The following is a 25,201-nucleotide window of genomic DNA, read 5'->3' on the forward strand; positions in this document are numbered from 1 at the left end:
CATTGTATATTTATGTAGAATATTACGTAGCTAGTTTAGACTGAAAACGATTTAGAGATTCCAAATCTAGCTACAAAAGTGCTAAATTAGCAATAATCAAGTTCCACTCGGTTGACTCAACAGTGCCTCCCCGCGGTACTTCTCGGTACAAACGCCGGCACAGGTTGCGGGGGCGGAGTCAAACAGCTGGATAGCCCGGAGTGTCTCGTGGCGGCTATCATGCAGGTCGCGCTACGCGTTGAAGGCAAACGAACTCCCCCTTCGTTTTCCCGCTATCACTAAATGGTCTAAACGGGGTTTTCTCCTAGAAAACGCCAGAAAACGACCGTTTCTGCGCCTTTTTTGCTTTTATTTCCCCTCGGCTAACTGAAAAGGGAAGACGCCAAGTCGTCTAACGCTGAAGTTAAGGAAAACGACTTGTGGTGGGAGAAAAAACACCACTTGCTCGAAAACGTCGCGGCGGAAGGTGAGTAAAGATGCTCTCATTTATTTGTTGCTAGCTTGCGGCACGAGACGCCGCGTAGCATTCGTCGTTTGTTGATATTTAATGAAGATGGCGTGTAATGTTAAAACAACGTAACCGGTGGTAAGCTCAATTTAACTCCTGTTAAATTTGAACAATTTGATATAAAGTAATAATAGTGCCCTTTCCCTCCTCCGTCCTTCTAGTGTGCCTGAAAAATGACTCATTTGCCGTCCGTGCAGATGTCAGCCCCACACAGTTAAATGTTAGAACAACTTGGGCACATATTGCTCGGGTGGTCGAAGAGGAAAAAAAGGAAAGAGGGTTCGCAGTGCCTGCCATGTCTCTGTGGGTGATCCTGCCGATTAGCCTCCCAGCACTGACCATCACTGGGATCTGGGTTGTGTAAGTATTCGCATTTTCCCCTCATTTTTATTAAGCAGTGAAAACAGTCATTTCAAACATCTGAGGTCGAAGTATTCTTGTGTGAAGTCATCAAAGATTATCCTACACCGCCCCAAGGTCAGATACCACCCTGCCAAAATCAGTCAAGATCACCAACTTGAAAAATTTACATCAGTCTTCGGGGTTGTAGTAGTACACTACCTAAAACTTCATACTAGTAGAATTAACTATTAGTATTTGCAACTTTTGCATCACCAGTCGCATGTAATCTTCCTACTTTTCCAAAGTTGTCCTACTCGTGATGACAAAGAGTATACATGAACCTTAAGATGGATGTTAACGATATCGAAAGGGTTTATGGCTCCAGGTGATTCAGTTTGCTCCACATAATAGGTTGAGACAAGCTCACAAATGAGGCAATGAAGCCTTTAAAACTGCTTTGACACATTCTGGATGAAAGTCAAGGTGGACTATGCAGAGACTTACAAAAAACACCAAATTCCCTGCTTCCTTTTCCAACCTTATAAATGTATGAAGTGTCATATTTTGCAAACCGAAAAACAATTGAGAGCAAAACAAAATTACAGATAAGACCGAAGTAACACACTTTTTTTTAATTGTATTCTTTCTGCCATTTTTTCCTTCTATGTTAGTTCCCGAAAAATATTTTTGGTCCGTGTTATACAAAAGGTTGGGGACCGCTTAGATGAGCAAACTTGTGATTCCTCTTGAATCCAAAGGAGCAACGCTACATGTTTACCCTGAATTCCTGGGAGCCATGGTAATTGCATGTGGATTAGCTCTCCAGGAAGAAGGGACCCTAGAATTTTCAAAAAAGGTGTAAAATGTTCTTGCCAGCCTGTACATCTTACCTCTCCCTCTTTTTGAGTGAGTACCTCGTGTTCATGTTCGGGCTGACAACTCCGCTGTTATTAGAAGAGGAATGCGAACCATAGGAGGGGAGTCGTTGGGGCAGAGAGAGACACATGGCCCCATTCCAAATGTTCACAATTGTGTACGGAGAGTGCAACTTAATGTATGCGCCGTGTCATGTTAGCACAAGAATGGCATAGCAAAGATTCTGGAATATTGCAATACTGTTAACGACTACTCAAAGGCAATTTGTCACTTTGACATTCCATTTGTTTGATTTTTAAAATAAATTAAAAAAAAAACATTTGTTTATTTTCTACACTGCTTATCCTAGCAGACAACCAGGACAAGGGAATCGTGTTGAAGGTTAAAAAACAGTGATTTAAAACATTGGACAATTGATATGTGCGACACATTAACCGATAATGATTTTTGTTAGCTGGTGTGAAGAGGATGGCTTTTTCATTTGTTTTGATTGTTAGATGAACAAGATCACATAATGTAAGCACACCTCGAAGGTAGTCACGCATGAGCACGTTTTCCCGACCTGCCGATTCCGCTTTCAGCCACCCTTCAAACTCAGGTTCCTTACTGTCGGGTTCTCAAGAGCGCCTTGTCTCGAGAAGCAGTCAACCCCCGTCCGCCCTCTGTCTCTCTCCTGAAGACTGCAATGTCAAAGGATGTGACCTGTTGCATAACTTGCTTCTCTCGCCATTGGCGACAGGATGGGAGGAAAGTAAATAGTGTGCGGACGTACCGTAATGTAAAGCTTGAACCGCTGACCCTTTGGCCGTGCATACATTGAGCAACACCTAAAATAAATATTTATATAAAAATTCTAAACAATGGCAGGTTGTAAGAATTACAACATTGTACAACTCAAAAATGCAACCTGAACTTGTAGAGAGGGAAAGTACAAATAAAACGAATAAATGTGATTTAATGTGGTTGCGCAAGTGTGCACACCCTCTTACAATGCCGGTTTGGCAGTAGTGAGAATGAGTTTTGAAACGCTAAAATGGTGGCAAGTGGACACTTCCAGGGCCACACCTAATGACGTGCCACAAGTTTGACGCGTGTGTTGTGGGATGTTGCAACTCTAGGTCTAAAAATAGCTCCATCGGTATATACAGCCCAAATAAATTCATCGTTCCCGCTTCACACCCTTTCCTGTGGTCTTCCCGTGTTATTTTTGCACAGCTCTTTGGAACTGTTGACCGTAGCAGATTTTTCCATGAATCAGGCTTTTTCATGTTCTATTTGGGAAAAAAAAAGTTATTATTACTTCATGAGAACTTTAGTTTGAGCTCCATCTCCGGTATTTTCCTACAAAAAGCAAACCAATGGAATATCCTAAACGTCAGCCACCCACGATTCTTTCTCATGGAGCTCTGAAGACAATCCCTCGCTAATCCGACGTCTTTGGTCATATCCTCCTTTGTTTTTTGTCAACGCTCAAGTTGGCTTTGTTAGCTTGCTACCTTGAGGCCGGGTTTCACGCTCACCTGAGGGTTTCCTTCACAAAAGCTCTTTAAAGCCACAACGTTTGGCAAGTAGCTGATTTACGTTGCCTCAAGGTTTTTGTGTGCCATTTCAGAGGCATAAAAAAAATATATTCTAATTCTCACAGGAGAATCTGTATATTCTGACAGCTTGTGACAACACAATCTCGCCAAGCTGCGTGTGTGGAGCAGGTGCGCACGTCAGAAGATGTTTTATGGCGCGAACAGGTTCGGCCACGGAAACATTCTTAATTGACGCTTGACCTCGTCTTGAACCGCTTTCTATGATCACAACAGAATATTTGCGTCTGATTTTCCAATAAGCTTTTGATCAGTGTAACCATGAATAACGATCGACGCGTTTATTAGCTAAGCCGTGTCGCAAGGCCAATCGTGCTTTTGATGATCTCATTCTGTTTTATTTACGTCTCTGCGCTCGGTGCATGTCAGGACAGAGCGGGACTGTAAATCTATTTGACTGCGTTACATGATGCAACAATCTGAAGAACAGTCGTTGTCTTTATCTTGCCAATTAAAATGCTCCTCCGGTCACTGACTTGCGGAGCTGGTCAGCGACCTGATCAACGCGGAAGCCGGGATGCGATTACCCGAGATTGATTCAAACAAAACACTCACACTAATCTGTCTGTAGCCTCGTCGAGTTGGGGACGGAGTGATAAGAAATGGCAGGTTGCCCATGCCTTAAGCAGGGGTGTCAAATTTTGTTTTCATCAGGTGTCATGGCTTTGCTTGCCATCAGAGGGCCAATCGAAACCACGAAACAACGAAGATAAGAGAGTATTACCGCACAGAAAACGATCATCTCCAAACAGAGTAAAATACACAAAACAGGAGAAAGTTGGAAAAGATGCAAAGGGGGAGGACAAGCTGCTTTTGTAGCAAGTGCTGGAGAGCCAAGAATTCACAAACTAAGAAGCATCTTTGCAGAAAAAGGCCAAGCACATAAACAAAGAAGTGAATTGTGGCTATTTGTTTCGGTTAATTACTCTTGCTCTCCTCCCCCAGGTATGCCATGGCCCTCTACAACCAGCACGTCTGCCCAGTGGATAACTGGTACGTATGATCATCTTCTCTTTTGGGACAGGAAATCTTTGAATTCCAAGCAGACACTTTTGAAAATAGAAAAATAGGCTTGGTGGCATCGTTTTTTTTTTTTTTTTTAGGCCAATTTCACTTTACAATTTGAAATTTCCTTATTTCGCTTCCTTTTTTTTTTTTTTTTACTTCCTTATTTTCTATTACTATGCTTGTTTATGTACAACACCTACGTCATGACTTGGCATTTTATTTTGCTTCTCTAATGTTAGAATAGTATGTGGGGGAAAAAAAGGTGGTCTGTACAATTGTTTGAAAACAAGGTCAGAAAATGTCCAACGGTGTGCCGTTCCAGGTTGTACAACCAGTCGTGCGAAGAGGAGCTGTACTTGCAGAGCGGCCCGGTGCTGTGCTGCACGCTCGACAACATACCTCTCATCAGGTCAGTGAGGACCCCCTCGCCCCCACCTCCTGCACGTCTCCCTGCACGTGTCTGTCTGACGATTAAAAACAGGAACACGGGGGCCATTGTGCTTTGCGTCCCTCCTGCGGATTAAAGCGGCTCCTCTAAGGCGTACGTGTCAAACCCGAGCCCCCCTCCACATCATTTTATGTGGCCCGCAAATTGTTCATCAATTTTGTGTCGATATTAAAATGACAAATTGTCTTCACTTTAAAAAAAAAAAAAAAATTATTAGCATTAATTTCTTTAAAATATTTTAAGGAGTCATAATGGCCCTCCGAAGAAAACTGACTACGATGTGGTCCGTGACAAAAATGAGTTTGACGCCCCTGCTCGAAGGAGACGCTTCTCCCCACGAATGGGCGCGTTGGGAAAATGACTCGGGGCTGAAGCGTCTCGCCTTCCACTGTGGCTGCCCGCCCCCATGCAATCATGTAAACACACAACTCGCAGAGTTTGCATCTTTGGGAGCAAACCAAAGTGCGGTGGCTGTTTTCTTTAACCCGGGCGTTTGATCATGAAAGGCTAGTTCGACCCTCGATAGATTCGCCGTTTATGTAACATGTCTGGATGAAATCTTTTCAAGAAAAAACAATAAATCATGCATTATGTCACCAAAGATAAACAAGAAGAGAGACCAAACAAAGAGGTTATGTAAAATGAACAGAGATGAAACGACAGGGGGGAATGCTTGTCTGAAGTTCTCTTAAATTCAACATGTTTTGCTTGGCTTGTGATGCGGCACTCCACCAGGTTTGGTGATAATAAGCTTGCCAATTCTTGCATAAGCCAAGCCGACAGTCAGCTGCAATGCGAAAATACACTGCCGGGATAAAAGTTCAAATGCGTAATTTCGGACAAATAAATGCGGATTAAAAGTTCATGCAATATCTGCGGTTATTCATGTTCATTTTTTGCCATTTGCGCTACCCCCAAAAAAAATGAAACATTCATTGAGTTAATTCTTAGTCAAGATAAAATAATCAAGCGTGTCCACTGTATTCCGACGCATGTGACTGCAGTCAGCTGAGTTGGCTTTTGGTGGGCAGCCGCTCCGGGCACAGACAGAACGGCCTCTATTAGCAGACCACCAACAAAACAATTGCTGTTCATTCAAAGAGAAGCCGTGTGTGTCAAAAGCCTCGATTTCACCGCCTAGAAAGAGTCACACAATTTCATTTATCGGCAATCTACTCTGTGTGTTGTCGTTCATGTCATTAATGTCCGCCTTCTCTCGTCTTGCAGTAAATGTGGGACGCTTCCGCCGGAGAGTTGCTTCTTCAGCCTTATCTGCAGCACAGGCTCATTCATGGGTAAGGCATCATGTGTACACGCTTACACAAACTCAATCACCCCCCCGTCATTAGCGCCGTATTTGTTTACGTCTGGTGTTCTCGCGTCGAAAGCAAATTTAGCTTCTTCCAAAATACAAGCTAGCGCGTGCTAGCTAGCAAGGCAAAGCAGCTTTATATACATCTGGCATTACTTTGGTATTATAAAATCATGACTGACAATCTGCGAACTGCAATGTTTCTTTCCGTTCCTTTTACAGGAAGAAATGCAGAAGTATAAGCTGACATTCAAAAGTAGGACATTAATGTGGTGGCCTTGAATGCACCATGAGAACAAATGCAAAAGATAACACGGATATAAAAAAATAAACCTCAAATGAACAAGTCCGCTTCCTTAACATTCAACAAAATCAAGCTCGGTACTCAACATCATTTCAACATCTGATTTTTCAGTCCATTTTCCAGCCCAAACTTTTTTTTTTGTTAGTGTACACGTGCTGTTCCTTGTGCTAAGTGCTGGTTCTGACTCATGTAGTTAATGTTTCCCAGCTGCGGCTCACACAGGCTGTGTGTGAATACGTACGTGCGTGTGTAAGGAAGGGGGCTTGGTTCCTCGCCATGTTTATTCACGAGGACTCGCCATTCTGCTATTTACAGTCCCTTGGCTCTGATTGGTTGGCACTGGACTGTTGCCTGAGCCGTACCGGCAGCTACATTCAATGTATATAATTTACAACAGTGCCTCCGTTGTCGTGGCTCCTTTTAACCCCTTCGTCGACGCTTCCTTTCTTTCTCTGCCTCCAAGCAATTTATCAGAATAATCCAATACAAGGGGTTTATCTTTTTATTTATCAGCTACAGGCCAGGAAAGCGTAACGACGCGGTAGCCGTACAAGAGCCTGTCGTAAATAGCCGATTGATTTAACGGGCTCCAAGGATTAACTCGAAGCCATCACTCCGGTTTCCTTTCTTTGCCCATACAATCCTTCAAAGACAATAGTTGTATTATTTCTCCGCATACCTCCTGTGGGAGAGAATGTTCCGGCTGAAACCAATCCCCCACGTAGGAGACATTGGCGTTTGTTTAACTGTAAGGTGTGGTCTGATAAGAACCTGTGGATATTTTTATGATTATTATTATTTTGTGCGTGTGTGGTGTTTCTTTCAATTGCAATTGTTAAATGTTTAAGTCGGCCCGCCACTTAGGAGGTCAGAGCGTGTATAATCCGGTTTGGATCCCGATTTGGATTGTGATCAAAAGCCCAGTCATGTGTGCATTCATGATAAATTAGTCTCATGCTTTGGTGTTGCGCAAGATGTTATATAATGTCTGTAACCGTGATTTTTAAGGAAATAGGTAAGATTTTGAGCAATGCAAACTTTACGAATATTAATGTTACATGGGATGGCTAATTTTGAAAGGTTAGATTGACATGACAACACGGAGGCGGAAATCTGATTGGACAAAAAAAAAAAAAATCTTCATGTCCTGGAAGAAATACAGCCAAGATAAATTTTTGTAATCTAAGTTTTGAGTCTTCTATAAATAGAAGACTTTGTTATAAAAAATAATCTGTTGTAATAAAATAAATCGAGTTAAAACTACAAGGAAAGAGCTTGCCCAGAGCCTTTGGGTGGAGCTCAATTACACCTCTTGCTATTCATACATTAAATTCTGAAGTAATCTATAACCCGTCAACATGACGCAAGCACAAGTCCAGAAATCAATCCAGCCAACCAAAATAATCCAAACATTGATGATACTTGTATGTAACAGGGCAAATGTTTCTCATCTTTCAACGTTCCGTCGCAGTTTTGGACATTTTACATTTTCCGCCTAATGCTAAGTGAGCTGCCACGTCCTCATCTGTAATGTCTCAAAAGTCATTTTGGAGCAATGGGAAAAGGTCGACAGCCGGCGAGTCTGCAGCAGAGAGCCAGAAATGCCATAATCTAATGCAATAAACCGCTGTTGACTTGCTTATCCTTTCAGTGAGCCAGCATGTTTCCCATTTTATACAAAGAGGGAAGAGAAAAAGGGGGGGGGAGACCAGATTGTTTACAAGGAGATGCTGCGCCCCCCTCTTTCAATTTTCTACTCTGCATACACACAAAATTGAACTTGTTGAGATGAAAAGAATAATTGATGATTGCACGACTAAGAAAATGATCTCTTAGAAATCTGTTTCTTGTCTCATAGCTGGTAGCTTTTTTTTTTTGGCCCAAGTTGCCACATGTTCCTCTTACCATCCTCAAAAGCAACATTTAAAGCCCTTTAAATTCATGCGACTCTCCTAATAGAGTAATCCTTGTGTTGAGGTTATGTAAAGTGCACTGAGATGTCTTCTCTGACATTTCCACATCCCGCCAAAAGCGGCGTCGAGCGTTGTCAACTCGGAACAGTGTCCCCCCGCCCCCCTCAGCCGCGCTCGCCATGACTACGCCGATTCGGGGATGACAAAGAGACGCTTTAGTACAATATACGGGCTGCGTGTCAAGACACCAGGGGCTCCTTGTCCCCTTTCATTCTGCCATCTCACCCTCCGTGGCCCACTTTTAGCGAGAAGCTGCTCAAGCCCGCGTCAGCGTTGGAGGAGCTGCAAAAGGTCCCAGACAAAGACAAACTAGTGGGGGCTTGCACCAACAATGCCTGCCCAGTCACATCCCATTAACCCATCAAACAGTCACAGTTGGCTCCTCCATTTTCCTTCACCTTTATTCTTATGTAATACCACCCAACCCCTCAAGTCAATTAATTCAAAATATGCTTATTGTAGTGTTTGCCTTTTTATCAATATTAATCAAATCAATGTACCCAAATGATCAATTGCTCTAAATGTCCCTCTTTCTGGTACTTTTTGCTTCACAGTCATGGTGATCGTGCTGCTCCGCTACGCCCACGTCATTGAGAAGCACCAAAATTGCGTCCTCAACACGGCGAGTCTCTCCACAGGCTGGATCTGTGCAGCTGGACTCATCATGGTGGGCAACTTCCAGGTATGATCTCCAAGCCAAATGCTTCATTTTTTTTTAAATCGTATCCACACTTATCTTGCATTCACAAGGAGGAGTCCATTAATGTTTATTAAAGTCAGTTTGTTGGCGCTGTTCCTCTTCGCTCCTCTGTCGATGTTTGTTCTTTGGAAAGAATCTCTGCTTAGTTTAAATATTTGGGGAGAGCTGGCCGGGTGCCTCGATGGAGGTCGTCTGCTTCTTTCCAAGATGGGTACGCAGAGGGAGAGGAGGGTCTTACAGGAATGCCAAATAAAACCTCCATCTGGGATTGTGTGGGAACGGCGGGAATAGAACAACATAGAGATATAGCAAATAGGCTGAATTAATATTAATATTTTGAACATCACCACAAATATGTTATTTTTCATCATTTCCAAGTACTTATGTACATAATATTGAGCAATAGCAACCTGGTTTCTGTTCTTCCTCTGGGGCCCTGCTCTCTGCACAAAGCTTTTTTCACGAGCCGAAAGGGGGGAGAGAGTCAGTGACTCATAGAGTCTGGCATCTAGAATTTTTGGGCAGAGCCTAGAGGGCTCCATCTTTAACCAAATGCAGGCCCTTGAACTTGGCCCACGCTCTTTGCATGCTTAGGGGAAGGAAATCAAGATGTAAATGACGGTGGATGAGTGGTGACACTCCATCACGGAATGCAAGGAAGGGGAAAACATTGATCAAAAAGGCAGGAAGAGGCGTGACGACGTCAGCCCGCGCTGTCGCCTCGCTGTTACATAAGGTGCGGGCTGGCAGGACAGCTGTGGCGTGGCCACGGGGGCTTTCGCTGTCGGGCAGACGGACGTAAATAGATGCTTGTGAGCGTGGCTCTTTTGAAAGTCTCTTGCTCGTAAATATATGCCAGAGAAGTGAGCATTGTTGAATGCTTTGTTTGCATTTATTGCTACCGCTTGCATTTAAATGCAAGTTGTTGAACGGTTTAGAACCTCGGTGACCTCAAATATATTTCAAACATGCATTTGTGTCATGACTCGAAACTATTTGTAGCACTGACTTCTAATACGTTATTTCTGTAACTGACTCATTGAGGCGGACGGTGATAGGACCGGGCAGATCTGTAACATCTGAAGCTAGCCCGACTCACACGATGTGACTCAGCTGCCACCAAGAGGTTGAAAAACCACTCAGAGAAAGTCTTAGTTAATATACTGTTATTTATCTACCGCCGTGTCTGCAGACGTGACATCAGATATTGTTGCGATGCTCCGACACGCCAATCGCACTCATTGGAAATGTGCTCCACATTAAAGTTACGGTTTCAATCTGAGGATTTTAAAAATAAAAAAAATGATGTTACACAATTGCATTTCATTACTGCACGCAAAGAATAAACAACAAACGGAATTCATAATACAACAAACAGTATTTGTACAAAAAAAAAGCCCAATTTAAGCATTGAATCAATGATTCTTTTATGTACCACTAGAGGGAGCACACGTACCACACTTGTTTGCTTTAAATATTTGAACACAATCTGTGCAGCAACACATGTAGACACACTAAACAATACTCCTGCTCTAAAGAGGACGTTAATCCAAATCTTTTCTCTTTCTGATAGGTGGACTATGCCAAAATTCTCCACTATGTCGGAGCAGGCATCGCCTTCCCCACCAGTATGCTGTTTGTGGGCCTGCAGTCGGCGCTGACCTACCGGCTGGCCAAGACGCAGGGGGAGTACAATGTGGCCCACCTACGGCTCTGCATGACCTTACTCGCCTTCGTCGCCTTGGTACTCAGTATCCTCTTTGATCGCTCGTGTTTTTTTTTTTGTCGTGCTTTCCGTTAATGATTCGAAAGGGTTTTGATTTAACCGAGTCGCGTAGTCTCCGAAGCTCTTTTACACGCTCCTTAACGACATTTCCAGGCGGCGTGTTTTTCTGCCAGGAAAGTTTCATCCTGCAACACGCCTCGGCCATCTTCGAGTGGGTCTTCTGCGTCATCATCATGCTCTTCTACGGGACGTTCGCCTTCGAGTTTGCCGGCATTTCGGGGGACACCGTGGCCGTGCTGGCCCGAGGGGGCTCCCTGGGGGGCGTGGGGAGGGAACACAAGGTGGACTCGCTGGGTCCGCCGCCACCGTCGCACCCATCCGAAAACATGTCCATCCTGTAAGGCCCGACGTGCTGGATTATCCTTCCAGGATAGGGATTGTCAAATCAGTCGAGTCACTCAATCCCATGAAGATTTGAACTCGAGCAAAGCCCCAACGGAAAACCTTTCTTTCATTACATCAGAGCTTTTCCACCTCCTTTCCGCCTGTCTGCATTTTGCACGTGTGTGTGAAACCAAATTTTCCAGCCAGCCAGCCGGCCGGCCTTCAGCGCCTCGTGTTAGCATCGGAGAGCTAAAGGTCCATCAGATTAAGAAAAATCTCTTGTCCCCCTCTCCCGCCCTCTCCGTCTCAACAAGTGACCTTGGATGTTTTCCTCTTCAGGTGATTACAACCGGGCCTTTTTCATTTCATTCGGTGAGTGCGCGCATGCTAAACACCGAGCTGCTGGACGGCCGCAGCTCAAATTAGAAAGCGAAATGCCCGTAATGTCTGCTGCTCTCATAGGAGGAAGGTCAGGACAGAAGCAATAAACTCTCTTCAGATTGTCCTACAGACCAGTTACGTAAATACTGTTACACATAAAAAAAAGGGGGGGGCAGGTATGTAGAATTTTCATAGTTTATCTGTGATATCTAAAAATGAGGTCAAATTACAGGTCATGTTTGTTCCCCACTGACATCTTTGTCACTGTTTGTTTGTACTCATGTTCTCCAAGTACTGATGCTGCCTCACAATGCAGACGCTTGATTGTCCAAACGTTGCCAACAGACCTCCGTTGCTATACGATTCTCTGCCAAAGATGCTACGCAGACTTCTGTGCATTCCATCCGCTCACTGTAAGCTTGTTTTTTTTTCTATAATATTCCTCCGAGAGGCGATGTTGCTGTCAAAAATGTGCCAAATATCACTGTGCCTGTGGCCTCGGTGCTAATAACAAAGCCTCTCTCTATATCGCTGATTGTAACGTTAGCGCATCTGTCAAAGCAATATTGTACAGTACACTCAATTTTATCAGTATTGGGTACACCACAAATATATCCGGAAAAAGATTACAACAGATTTACCTTGACTTTTAAGTTTTCCGAGTTTAAAAAAAAAAGCTAGACTGCCTCCAAAATCTGATCAATATGTGATCACAAAAAATACTCAGCCATTTCCAGGTGTACCTAATGTTGCCTAAAATAGTCATGTTGCCTTGACATCTATTTTAAGAGATGGTTTTTATTTTTATTTTTATTTTTTATGGGGATGGAGGCATTCATTGGCTTAGTCCAACATATTCTACTATGCTGTACTCCAGAGTGGTGCCAACCAAAATGACCTATGCAGCTATTGTCATACGTGTTACACATCATTAATTTATATTTATCGCCATCATTCCAGACTTAGGTCACTTGTTTTTCCATCAGTCCGTCATTTGTCTCAAATCACTTTAAAAATGGCCATAAAACTACTCTTAAAAATGATTTTAAAAATTCATTATTCAATATTAACAAACCTAAACACTCTCTCTCTCTAATTTTTTTTAATTGTTTAAAGGCCAGTATGTTTACATCACTTTTTTTAGTTGTGAAAAACACCTGAAAGGAATATTTCCTCTCCTTTTTGTGTCTTATTTATATATATAAAATTTAAAATCCACAGAAGGTCCTGGTGACAAAAAAACCCACCTGAAAAAACAAAAAAAATATACTTGTCTATTAGTTGGTGCTATTTTTTTTAACCCCAAGCAAAACGTGCTGCAGCAAAGATTAATTATTTTCCGCCAGTGTGCTTCTTTGGGAATTAAATGTCCCACATTACATTTTTAGTTCAGCATTATTTTTCTTTTATATTCGTCCACCAGATGGTGCCAGTTTTCTCCATTAGAAATAAGTTAGCAAAAACAAATACGCTCCTTTTCCTGGTTTTCATCCAAAATTTGAGGTTTTCCACAAGTGGACTACATACGGAAATAATCGAGTACAAAAAAATTAAGCAACCCCTCGCTCTATAATTTTTGCCTTCTAAATTCCCCATTTGTTTTCATTTACTGACTCATCTTTACACTCAGGAAAATGTTAGGACATAACACAATTCACTTACTTGTGTTCTATCGCCTTGTTTTACTGTTGACAACCCATCGTGTACTTTTTTTTTGTTTGTTTTATCGTTTAAAAACAAAAATAACCATTCCAATATCATTAGCTCACTGCGCTGCCAAGCTACACCATATTAGCAAAAGCTATCATGCAATCATTAGTAGACTATGAAATTATTAACCTGTAAACCTGCGCGTAGATAAATATTAGATGTACATACTGTATGTGTATATTCAGTACTCAACTCAGTTGCCCATGTGCCTTAAAATTAAAAGCAAACCAAAGAGGTTGCAGTTGTAAATTCTATTTTGATGATTGTATACTGTGTGTATGTGTGCGTGTGTGTGTATATGTGTGTATGCCTTTATGTTCACAAATAAACCCTTTTAAATAAATCCCCCCCCCTTCGCTTTATTGCACAAAAGCAAACACTGCACATAGGCAATTGACACCTTTAATTTTCTTTTGGTTGAATTATTTACAGTCCAGATATATTGATGACAGTAGAGAGGACACCAATCACTTCATCAAAGAATAGTTTTTGTAGAATTAAGACATAATTCCCCCCCCCCCCCCCCAAAAAAAAATGCCCGTTAAAACACACATTAAGACGCTCTGTTACTTGGCAATTTGTAAAACAAATGGAAAATGAAAAAACATTTGGTTTTAGTTGCATGCTTAAAAAAAAGGCAGTGACATTTTGGCTAATTTTGATTAGGTTGAGCATTTGTGCCTTTTATTTTAGAAGCTTTTAGTTGCGTGATAAAGGGCTCTTTGCAATATTTATGACAAGTTTAATTTAATTTTGAGATGGCAAAAACGGTTTTGTCAGCATTTGTGCCATTTAGGGGAATTTTAAGATTTAATTTGTTTTTGGTTTTTTTTGTCATTTTGAAGCTTTTTACATCAGACATTTTTTTTTCAATTTCACAATAAAACAAAAGCACTTAAGAACTTTTTATGACATAAATAACTGGATTTTATGAAGATAAAAGTAAAGACATTTGGCAACTTCTGAGCACATTAAATGAGCTTCTTTGTGCTGCGACGTAATTTTTGTTTTGTTGGTACCACCTGCCAATAAAACAAAGGCAGCAAATATTTAGGACTTTACTGAATATAATTGACTTTTTTCAGATTTGATTTGTTCTTGGAATCAAAACAAAGTAACTTAAGTGTATTGTCAAATAGGATGAGCATTTGGTTTTTTTTAAGGTTGTTTTCAGAATTGCATGGCAAAAACAGATTTTTTTTGAGGCATTATTAAATATTCAGACATTTGTGTCATTTTGTAGATTTTTTTTTGCTTTGATTTGAATGTGAACATAAATACACAACTGAATGTCTGTTTTGACATGTTTTGGTTGTAACATACCTCTGATGAGAGATGTTTTTTTTTTTTTTTTTTTTTATTGACCTGTTTTGTGGAGCACCATGTTGATTTATGACCAGCTTTCCATTTCCAGCAGCACACATGACATTCAAACAATGAGAAGTGAAGATTTGGTTTTAGCACTAAGTACACTAATGGTTGTTCTAAAAAACATCTCCAGCATTGGCGTTGTACGTTCATCAGCATTTGAGAAAAAAGAAAAAAAAGAAAAGAGCACCAATCTACAATTTAATAGGATGGTGTCTTTGTTCCCATTAGGTGTCCTTCACGTTACACCTCCTCATCTCAACATCTTTTCTCAGCCACGAATATTTTATAACTTTGGTTTGATTGGTTTTGGTCCATGTCCTTCAGTAAGTATTTACTGCAAGGACATGGAGAGCTTAGAGGACGAGCCTTTTGGGAACCTCCCAGGTGAACTCGGGCCGACCAAAATGGCCGTAAGTGGCGGTCTGCTGGTAGATGGGCCTCTTCAGCTGAAGCTCCCTGCAGAGAAATCATTCGAGGCATTACAGGAAAGTTCAATTTAATTATCATTGCCATTTTTTTATGTTCTGCCTTGAATTATGATTTGAACCCTTTTGCTTGAATGAATAATATTTTTCAGTGATGATTTCCAGGAAGCGATGAGACAAAGCTTTTTGTGGACCAATAGGAATTCAGCAACCATGTCACAGCGAACACACACAAAGAAGTTAAGTAACACATAAAAGCTCTGTACTTTATCACATTGCTGCTTTTTGTCCTCCTGCCTTAAAGGCTTCATTCTTGATTAATCCTTGCCTTGCTTTGTGTTTCTCTTCTCCGCAGAAACAAACGAAATGGACGTAAAGTTTTGGCTGGGAGGTCTACTCCTATTTTCTCTGATCAGAGTGGGTAAGAACATCCATAGTTGGCGATTCTCGTTTTACAACTACTATGTATATTTTCCATGTAATAACGAAGGAATATTTTCTCTTTTTGCTCAGCATGTGGCGGACAAGTTACCAGAAATGACATTGTTACCACTGGCAAGAGTGGTAACCTGGTTGGCAACATGATAGTCCCGCTCCTGCTGTTGTCTTCTGCCATCTTTATTGCTGATGTGCAGCCATGTTCTCTTGGAACCATTCCTATAATTCTTCATTAATAAACAATACATTGCTGCTATTTTCTGTAGTGCTTCTTTGATTGTAGGGGAGATGGCAGAGTCCCAAGAAAAACTGACACGTGATTGCAATCAAACCCAACTAAGCACTGTTGGTTGAACGGGATTCAATACAAGAGCTGGATCAAAATTTGGGCTTTTTAAAAGGTGGGAAGAAATGACCGAAGACGTGTTCAAGATGTTTGGTAAACCAATTTATATTTAAAATATCTATTACATGTAAATATTTTTGTATTTTACTTTCTTAGATTACATAACATGTTATTTAACAGTTTGTATTTCCATATGCCAAACAAAGTGTAATTTAGTCTTTATATGAACAATACACTGTGTACTGTTAGCGCCCTCTGGTGGCACCCATGAGTAATTTAGTCTTTATATGAACAATACACTGTGTACTGTTGGCGCCCTCTGGTGGCACCTATGATCATGATGATACCTTTACTGTACTGTACTCAGTTCACTTACCTGACGATGACTCCTGGCCTCAGGTCGAAGTTCTTGTTGACGATGTGCAGCAGTTCTGACTCGCTTTTACTGGACGAGCCGTACGTGAACAACGAGATGGACAGAGGGTGAGCCACACCGATGGCGTAGGACACCTGGAGGACATGCGCGAAAAGCCAATGTCTAAAACAAAAGTCGGCCATTTTGGGTTTGACAGGTAATACTGTTTTTTGTGTTTTGGACAGGTGATGCCTGCTAGAATTATAAAAATAAAAAATGAGCCCCTTGAAATATGATAGACAGCCACTAGGGCTATTTCCAGGGGTCCTAAAAAGGACACCAGAACTGTCTGTTATAATTTGACTTCCATGAACATAATTTAGGACTGGCACCCACCTGCACCAAGACCCTCCTGCACAGCTTAGCCTTCACCAGAGATTTGGCCACCCAGCGGGCGGCGTAGGCGGCCGAGCGGTCCACTTTGGAGAAGTCCTTGCCGGAGAAGGCGCCGCCCCCGTGAGCCCCCCAACCACCATATGTGTCCACAATGATCTTGCGGCCCGTGACGCCGGCGTCCCCCTGAAGAAGCAAAAAGAGTCAACTCGGTGATGGCCCTTGGTCCAGGTCTCGAGGGGGTTACCTGAGGACCCCCGATGACGAAGCGGCCGCTGGGCTGCAGGTGATAGATGGTGTTGGCGTCCAAGTACTTGGCGGGGACCACCGCGTTGATCACCTGAGGAGAAACTGATTATTAGGTAACACCTGCACCATCCACAGCACATGAGAAACCTTCACCCGACCTTCTCTTTGAGGACTTTCTTCTGCTCCTCCAGAGAGATGAAGTCGTCGTGTTGCACCGAGATGACAATGGTGTGGACTCTCTTGGGGATCACGGCGCCATCTTTCTGCTCGTAATGCACCGTCACCTGCGGGATGAACAACAAAGGTGAGCTCATCTCCACTTCTTCCAAACAAACTCGTTCAGGAATTCGTTTGTAAGGATAAACATGAACCCAATAAATAATAATAATAGAACCTGCGTTTTGGAGTCGGGACGCAACCATGGGATGGTGCCGTTGCGTCTGAGCTCGGCCATCTTGGAGTTGAGCTTATGGGCTAAAACGATGGTGAGCGGCATGCACTCCTCTGTCTCGTCCGTGGCGTAGCCGAACATCAGACCCTTGAAAATACACAAAGCGAGTCGAACGATACATTTTGATTAAAAGATTTAAAGACTCCATATTGCAACATGTGAAGTCCCACCTGGTCGCCGGCGCCAATATCCTCCTCTTTGCGGTCCACATGGACACCCTGAGCAATATCTGGACTCTGCTGCTCCAGAGCCACCAGGACATTACACGTCTTGTAGTCGAAACCTGACAATGACCAGCGCAGATGATTGAAATCAACTACAATTCAAATGAAGTTATTTTTGGATCAACTCATTATTGAATCACCTTTATCGGAGTTATCATAGCCGATGTGTTTGATGGCGTCCCTCACCACCTTCTGGTAGTCCACGTTGGCACGGGACGTGATCTCGCCACAGAGCAGCACCATGCCCGTCTTACACACCGTCTCTGCCCAACGCATCCAACAAGTAGTCATTCTTGCTGCTGTTGTTTGAGGGCTAATAATTACCAGAACATCGATAAGCTAATTTGTTAGCAGGTATATGGCGTTTTACATTATGTGTTAGCGTTAAGCTCCTGGACTTTCCTGTATCTTGGCAACAAAAAAATTAAGAAAGAACGTGTGTGTGTGTTTTGATCAATTTAAATAAAATAACTAATAAAAAAAAATTATTTAATAGCAAGGTGTGAGGAATGAACCGCAAAAGAACAGAGAAAATATCACAACTATTTAAATATATATAAATTTAAAGAATTAAAAAGAAAATTAAATATATATAAAAAAAAAAAGATCAGACTTGCACCCTTTGGATTGCAGTGACGTGACATCTGCTTAGCATTTAGCTACGACTTCACAAGGTCCATCGCCTTGTCATACTTAAAAAGCTCAAGAAATGCATTCCACACAGTGACCCATATTCCAGATGGAATTCAGGCCAGAGTGTTTCGTGGGCTCCAATTTACACACCACAAGCCACTTTGGCATCGGGGTCCTGCTTGAGGTGCGCATCCAAAACTGCGTCGCTGATCTGGTCGCAGATTTTGTCTTGAGGGAAAAAAACAATCGATAAGGAAGTGTCAGGTCAGACGGTTGTAATCCATCAGAAGTCAACATATTTTCTGCTGCTGGAGAAGTTCAGATAAAAAAAGGAAACGAGACAATGTGTGCACCCCCACACACACTAACGGGATGAAGCAATCCCACTCAGAGGTTACATCAGAAACATCATATTATAAATATTATATATAAATATATATTTGGAATTCATAATAATAAAGTGGATCAATGTGTTTACCCCAACTGAAGCCAAAAAATATTTTGCGGCAGGAGTTAAAGGTTACATAATGTCTGTGAAGCGGGTCAAGGTGTTATCCCGCTTGTGTTTACTGATTATGGATGGAGCAACGTGGACTTTGACAGGATTATGACACATTGACAGGAGGAGGAGGTGCACGTAGAGGGGGGAGGGGCCGATATCCGAAAAGTACGGTGGGTACAATGGCAGAACCATTTGAAGATTTGACGTTATCTTTTGACGTATTGACGATTCTTGAAGTTGTGGTTTGAAAAGTGTAGATTTAAAGAGAATTATTTTGCAAAAAGTCTAGTTTAATAAAAAAATATTTTGATTTTTATGACAATATAGGAGTATTTTAGTAAGTTTTTTTTATTATTATTATATCTGAGAGCTACTTTTCATTTTGTCCATTTTAATTTGAGCTGACTTTAGGTGAGGAGTGTTTTTACCGGTGCTTAACAATTCCAATAATCGATTGAGCTCTTTTTTTTTTTTTTTTTTGGGCTATGTTTGATTGTTATTACAAGTTGGCTTATGTTGTAATGTGTTGAGTGTAAAAAAAAAAAGGCAGATTTTTTTTTTTTTTGGGTGTTGTTGCTGATTTTACATGTGCAAATATCAACTGATAATTTGGCCGGTTGATTAATCAGTCAAGCACTCCTGAAAATCTTTTTCCAAGTTGCTCACTTTTCATGGAACTTACCCCCCCACCCCCTGCTTGCACACTAGCGCCCCCCTCTCCCCCGACCCCCCTCCACCAGCGTGGTCCATCCGAGTGAGCTTCAAACACATGCGCTATGAATGGGATGCCGAGCATGCCTACCTCGGGAATAGAAAGTTTTAAAAATCAAAACCTTTTCAGGATGCCGTGTGAAATGCAAAGCTCACCTGGATGTCCCTCTCCCACAGACTCCGACGTGAACATAAACGAGCCGTCCTCCGGCAGATCACCCATTTTGCGTTTTTTGCTTACGGGGGGCAGCTTTGGGCAGTGTGTGTGTTGGGGTAGGGGGGTGGCTTTGGAAAGGATTTCCTCAGTTCCCACAGGCGATCAGTCCTGGTCTTTGACAAGTTTATATTCCCACTGCAGCTAGTTGTCTTTTTTCTAGAGGAGAGCGAGGCAGCCAACACAAGTTCTGGGCTACTAAAAAACTCCACGTCCGAGCCCACATGGTCCTTTATATAGATACATGGGCTAACACACACACATGCGTATGTCATGTGAATCCGTGGGATAGTCCATTCCAGGAGAAGGGGGGTGGTGGTGTCGGATGGGAGGGCTCAAGTGCTTGCGGTAACGGTACATTAACCCCTCGTGGGCCTCAAGATGCTGTGCTGAGAGCAAACAAAATATCAGAATACACATTTTCATCAATGAGGATGAAAATTAAGGAATGAAGTGAAAAGATGCTTACAGTTGATATAAAAAGTCTACACCCCCCTGTTCAAATGCCAGGTTTATCAAAAATCAATTGAATTTCATTGATCTTTTCTTAAACCTCTTATTTTGATCTTATTGAATATACTGTATTTGATTTCATTAGAGAAGTAATTATAACAGTTAATTATTAAGTATAAAAGGCAACAACATTAAAAGGAGTTACACCAAAAAAAAAATCTTTATTTCTACCTTCAGTACAGCATCGATTACATTACGCAGAAGCACTAATTGAGTTACAAGAAGACATTCACCTGTTTTTCTCCACGCTTGCCTGTGTCCTGCCTGAGGCTCTGTTCTGCTCTCTCCACACTCGGGACCATTTCCTCATCATCACATCTTTGCCCTGGTGATATCTTCTAAAAAAAATAACAAGTTAATAGCCTCTGCTCGTAAATAATAAGAAACAATGTGTTTTCTTTTTTCCTTCTAGAACAACAGTAACAATGTATTTAATGCCAAACATGGGTGTGTAGACTTTTGTTATATCCACTGTAAACTCGTCTTGTGTATCTTATTTGACATTGCTACTTCTTCTCCCTTTTAGAACCGGATGAAACCAGAGAAGACTTGAACGGTACCAAATTTACGGTACATAAATACGTTAGATAACGGTACAACCTGTTAAAAATGTAACAGGTGATCCGCCTCTTATTTATCTTGGATGGCAATTGGGGTAAAAAAACTCTGGACGACCCAAGTGTTGCTCGGCTGTTTGTTAATGACTGACCACGAATGAGCTTTTTTTTCTTTTCTCCTGACAAGCTCGTTCTGGTTCTGGTTAAAGATAAGTGCTATCTCCTGACTGCCCTACATTTACAATAAATACTGCTGATATCCATGCCGGACACAATATTAGGTACATCCGGACAGTTCAATATAAAGTGCAAAATGATGCGTAATAATGCTATCAAGGTTAACTTTACAATAGTTACAACTTTTTTTCCTGATTGGCTTGGAGAAGTCACATGGTTCTTCTGCCATTTTGACAATGTTACCAAATAAGGGCCCAACAAGAAGCTATTAAGCTGACTTGATATAGCAATAAAGAGATTTTAATTTAATGTGAAAATTCCCCTTTAATTAGCATCTTGCTCTTTATGTTTGAATTAAACTATATGAATGGGTGAGGCATAGGCGGCTTTATGATTTGATCAAGTTGAAAGTCCAAAGAGAAGGTTGACGCACGAAGATGTGCTGCCGGGCCCCCCGAGGGACCGGCGACCTTTGTGTTACCTGAAATGACATTTTCAAACATTAAACTACTCTGTGGCAAACTTGCACACTGACTCGAGAAAGGCGTTAATGATACGGTGGCATAGTAGCATATTACTCAGACTTTCTATTTGACAGCAGCAGTTTTGAGAGAAAACTTGCTGCTTTTGTCCATCTTCAAATTTACTGTGTAATGTTGTAAATTGAGGCTAAAAACATTTATGCTAAATGTAAGCAAGTATTTTATTTTTCTAGTTTTCATAAAGTTAAAAAAAAAATACAATGCATTTTTTTGCAAAATTAATTAAATTAGAGCAACTAATTAGGTTTGTATTTTTTTCATTTATTTGCAAAATTATTTTATAATATACAAAAATTCTTAAATTTGGGCCAAAAATACATTTCTACTTCATATTCAACCATTTAAAAAATATATACTCCAAAATTTACATGATACATTTGATCATTTTTAAAATAACACCACATTTTAGCACACATTTTTTTTTACGTGCTATAAATTTTAAGAGACATGGCACAAAAACACAAGATATATGAATCAGCTTTATTGGCCAATTTTTATCTTACATTTGATCAAAACACTCCTTAAATATCTTACCAAATAAGTCAAAGAGATGTAATTTAATAAATATAACCAACGTTTGAGAGCTTGGCTTTTTCTGTGCTCAATCCTGAAAAAGTGTCCGAGTGACACCACAGCCGTTTAACACCTCTGTGGTCGTCAGGGTTGCCGTATCATTTGGGGAGATTTTGACTTAAACACACTGGATGAGATAAAACTCCCCCAGGCTGTAAAATCATGTTTGTTTTTCCTCTTCAAGGGTTCAAGGACACACCGTTAAAAGCCCCCAACGTTCATGTGGCCTGCAGCCAGTTTCATGGTGTGAGTTTAAATTTTTATGTTGAGAAAATTACTTATGTAACAATGTATGTAAGAAGTTTTCTTGATGTCTCAACGTAGTTTGATTTGGGTTTAATTGAGCATTCGTGTACTAACTCCATTTTTGAGTCTAGTGCAGAAATGAATAATGAAAATGTATGTAACCTATTTTTCGAGTTTGGTCCTGTGGCAAGCTGAGCCGTGATTGGTCCCCAGCAACTGTGATGTCATTTTCATTCGCCCACAAGTGGCAAAATGGCCGCACCACCCAAGTGGATAAAAATGTGGGGATTTTTCTACTTTTAATTTCCCACAAATGCAATGTTAATTAATACCAGGTTTGTGTTGACTTCCCTTTTAATGGAACGGGCAATTTAAATCTGGAATATATGTATTAATGCACTTGATATTCCATCTTACTGAGAAAAACAACTTGGAAATCAACCAATGTCACCAATGTTATCACAGAAATGAACTCCACGTCCACTTTTGATTGGCTTCATTATAGCACAGTCAAGGGAGGCCACCAATGGCTGCTCGGGAGGTGGGGTGGATCTCCTGCGCTCTGATTGGCTGCCTCCTCCCCCTCCCACCAGCTTTTTTTATGTGTATGTGCCAATATGAGACTTCCAAAGTTGTGCAAAACACACGTTTGACTATTCTGAGCATATCGTAATATAGTATATTAAGTTACATAACATTGTTTATTACGCCGCTGTCGCATGCACAAAGCAGAAGGAATGAGGCAGCTGGGAAGTTGTCACCTTATATCCCAGCTTGCTTCCAGCCTATTTGGACCCAAAGCACATTCCTCTTGTGAAGCTTCTCCAGAACATCACTATGGGAAGCTCTTTGACCATCTATTGGAGAGCTTTCAAATGCATTAATCTTCATGCTCGTTATCCTCACTTGTAAGACACTTAAGTTATAAAATAGAGGAGTGATGAGCTGTTAAAAAAAGTTATAAAACAGAGAAGTGACGGTGTTTTTCACCAGTGGCTGTTAACTATATATAGCATCGCGGCCCTGAAAATACATATGATGACTTTGATGACGTCACCATTCAACGCAACCTACCTAGAAGCTAGTTAAGAAGTAAACTAGTTTGCTATACAAAATACTGTAGATTCGTGTTACATATGATGGAAATGATACTTCCACTTAGATATTGAATTTCTATTTAAAAAATGATTCTTACAATCCATTAACTGCATAAAGTTGGCGCTGTATATAAATATTGGTGACGTATCTGCAGTACTGATAATATCCTGCAGGTGTCAGCATTGGACCTAATCAAGACTCAGAAGATTTTCACTGACATGCAAGTATATTTTATATATTTTTAAAATGCTCCTTTTCGAGAAGCAACCCAACTAAAATAAAAATGGTAATGTTTATTAATGTTCAAAAGAAATTTCATGTTTTAAGTCAATTCTTTATGTTAGAAACAGCACCCACTCGTGTTGGTGACCTAACGGTGGCCGTGCCTGGTATTGAGGGTTCAGCCTAACGGTGGCCTCATTTCACATCAGCCATTTCTTGAGGAATTCCTGTTATGTCGTGCTCACGTAAGAAAGGCTTTTCCACAGATCGGGCTCATTTCAGGGCTTAAACCGCAGATCCCCTGCTCATTAGTGGGCGACCACAGGCCGGTGAGTAACGTCTCGCTATGGAACATTTTTCTTGGAGACACCGTTGATGGAATGAAATATGTCATGTAGGTGGCCATGGCGACGGTGAACGCGATACTGAAGGTGGTCAGCTTGTTTGTGGCCGAGCTCATAAGCTCCGTCACCGACTGGTTCCAGACCTCGCCGACATGGGCTGACTTGCAGGTGCTGGAGGACACAGAGCTGAAGACCACCGGAGGTGGTAAGTGTGCAAATGTAGATTTTATGGATGGTGTGTGCATCAACCACCTCTAGTTTTTAAATTTGGTGCATTGCTTACTATAGTGCATGAGAGACACCGGGCCAGAAATCTGTGGGAGAAGAGCGGCGCGGTGGTCATGGTGGTCCGCCGGCCAGGATGATTGCTGTGCAGAGAGGTGTTATTGTGGAACTGTTTGTGGAACTGCCAACATTGAAAGTGACGCTGTTATGATGATGTAGGAGGCTGCAGAGCTGTCCTCTCTCAAGTCCCAGCTGCAGGACCTGGAGGTGCCTCTCTTTGCTGTGGTCAAAGAGAATCTTGGCAAGGAGCTGGACTGTTTCAAGAAGTACTTCAACGGGAAGGTTTACGTGGATCAGATGGTCGGAAATTATAACAAACAGGAAACCAGTGTTGCGCGGTGTAAGCTGTTAAGCTGCTTTTCTGTTTCATCACAGAAAAATTTCTATGGGCCTCAAGAGCGCTGGATGTTCCTTTCCATGTTCCTGCGTATTGGAGTGTGGAGGAACCTGTGGAGGGCCTACCGCAGGGGCTTCAGAGGAAACCTAAGAGGGGAAGGACTGGTCCTGGGGGGAGTCTTTGTCATTGGGCCTGGAGATCAGGTAGATGCCCATTTTAAAAAAGGACATTAAAATGTAACTTCAACTGTTAAGATGTTTTGGATTGAAATCAAATTTGATTGGATTCATTTCTATTTCCTGATGCTATCTTCTTGTGTTGGTATTTTTCAGGGAATTCTGCTGGAGCATCGTGAGAAGGAGTTTGGGGATAAAGTCAACATGCTCGCTGTCCTCAGAACCGCCCGCAAAATGCGAGATGACATGAAACGCTAGATCTGACCCTATCAGGGTTTATGATGTCATGATGAAATGTGTCAAAACGGGCAACTTTGACAGTTTGCTGCCTTGTTGTTTCTGGTTTGCTGTTGTGGCCTTTAATGATGATCTGACTCCAAACTCTTCTGAGGGAGCAGGTCGGATGTTTGTAAACAACCACGCAGCCCGCCTGAAATCATGAGGAAGATCAAACCATCGAAGTCTTAGCCCTTGTTGTGGTTAAACACTTGATTAAAAAATAAATGGGTCAGTGACTAATACAAACTCAACAGTTTTTTCTGGGTGGAT

The 25,201-nt window shown here is 41.6% G+C and overlaps 2 protein-coding genes and 1 pseudogene across 22 annotated transcripts; 2 read left to right on the forward strand and 1 right to left on the reverse strand.

Annotated features, from left to right (window-relative positions):
* The first annotated feature begins 141 nt into the window (after positions 1 to 141).
* On the forward strand, positions 142 to 13,790 carry LOC148392978 (transmembrane protein 150A). 3 transcript variants are annotated; one of them, XR_015860306.1, is made up of 9 exons: positions 142 to 466; positions 670 to 868; positions 4,270 to 4,317; positions 4,655 to 4,741; positions 6,008 to 6,075; positions 8,924 to 9,051; positions 10,643 to 10,820; positions 10,949 to 11,551; positions 11,642 to 13,790. XR_015860306.1 is itself a non-coding variant. In XM_088384919.1 (8 exons), the coding sequence occupies exons 2-8, from the start codon at positions 804 to 806 to the stop codon at positions 11,194 to 11,196; spliced, it is 822 nt and encodes a 273-aa protein (XP_088241045.1). In that variant the 5' UTR covers positions 142 to 466; positions 670 to 803; the 3' UTR covers positions 11,197 to 13,790. The 3 variants fall into 3 exon arrangements, 2 of the variants coding, with proteins under 2 accessions (XP_088241045.1, XP_088241046.1); XM_088384919.1 differs by having other exon boundaries at positions 10,949 to 13,790; XM_088384920.1 differs by having other exon boundaries at positions 706 to 868; positions 10,949 to 13,790.
* Positions 13,659 to 19,849, reverse strand: mat1a (methionine adenosyltransferase 1A). Its single transcript, XM_088384918.1, has 10 exons — positions 19,525 to 19,849; positions 18,306 to 18,383; positions 17,663 to 17,785; positions 17,469 to 17,581; positions 17,242 to 17,385; positions 17,006 to 17,131; positions 16,846 to 16,938; positions 16,602 to 16,784; positions 16,227 to 16,360; positions 13,659 to 15,097 (listed from the first exon to the last, which is right to left on the reverse strand). The coding sequence occupies exons 1-10, from the start codon at positions 19,589 to 19,591 to the stop codon at positions 14,995 to 14,997; spliced, it is 1,164 nt and encodes a 387-aa protein (XP_088241044.1). The 5' UTR covers positions 19,592 to 19,849; the 3' UTR covers positions 13,659 to 14,994.
* Positions 14,540 to 25,182, forward strand: LOC148392980 (peroxiredoxin-like 2A; annotated as a pseudogene). 18 transcript variants are annotated; one of them, XR_015860312.1, is made up of 11 exons: positions 14,540 to 15,130; positions 15,236 to 15,487; positions 15,580 to 17,151; positions 20,622 to 20,665; positions 22,129 to 22,459; positions 23,462 to 23,508; positions 23,777 to 23,839; positions 23,909 to 24,059; positions 24,143 to 24,234; positions 24,299 to 24,679; positions 24,809 to 25,182. The product of XR_015860312.1 is annotated as a peroxiredoxin-like 2A, transcript variant X6 (transcript). The 18 variants fall into 18 exon arrangements; XR_015860318.1 differs by having other exon boundaries at positions 14,599 to 15,130; positions 20,622 to 20,651; positions 22,129 to 22,190; positions 23,633 to 23,839; XR_015860313.1 differs by having other exon boundaries at positions 14,601 to 15,130; positions 22,129 to 22,190; positions 23,633 to 23,839.
* Positions 25,183 to 25,201: the final 19 nt, after the last annotated feature.

Source organism: Syngnathus floridae, chromosome 9 (assembly GCF_059516105.1).
Source record: "Syngnathus floridae isolate MCC-2025c chromosome 9, RoL_Sflo_1.0, whole genome shotgun sequence".
NCBI classification, from domain to species: Eukaryota; Metazoa; Chordata; class Actinopteri; order Syngnathiformes; family Syngnathidae; genus Syngnathus; species Syngnathus floridae.

Coding starts and splice junctions, on each gene's coding strand:
- mat1a (XM_088384918.1), bottom strand. CDS start 19,591: ATGGGTGATCTGCCGGAGGACGGCTCGTTTATGTTCACGTCGGAGTCT. Junction 16,785..16,845: donor TCGTCATCGGGGGTCCTCAG/GTAACCCCCTCG, acceptor TTGCTTCTTCAG/GGGGACGCCGGCGTCACGGG. Junction 16,361..16,601: donor GCAGGAGGGTCTTGGTGCAG/GTGGGTGCCAGT, acceptor CATGTCCTCCAG/GTGTCCTACGCCATCGGTGT.
- LOC148392978 (XM_088384919.1), top strand. CDS start 804: ATGTCTCTGTGGGTGATCCTGCCGATTAGCCTCCCAGCACTGACCATC. Junction 869..4,269: donor ATCACTGGGATCTGGGTTGT/GTAAGTATTCGC, acceptor CTCCTCCCCCAG/GTATGCCATGGCCCTCTACA. Junction 9,052..10,642: donor TCATGGTGGGCAACTTCCAG/GTATGATCTCCA, acceptor TCTTTCTGATAG/GTGGACTATGCCAAAATTCT.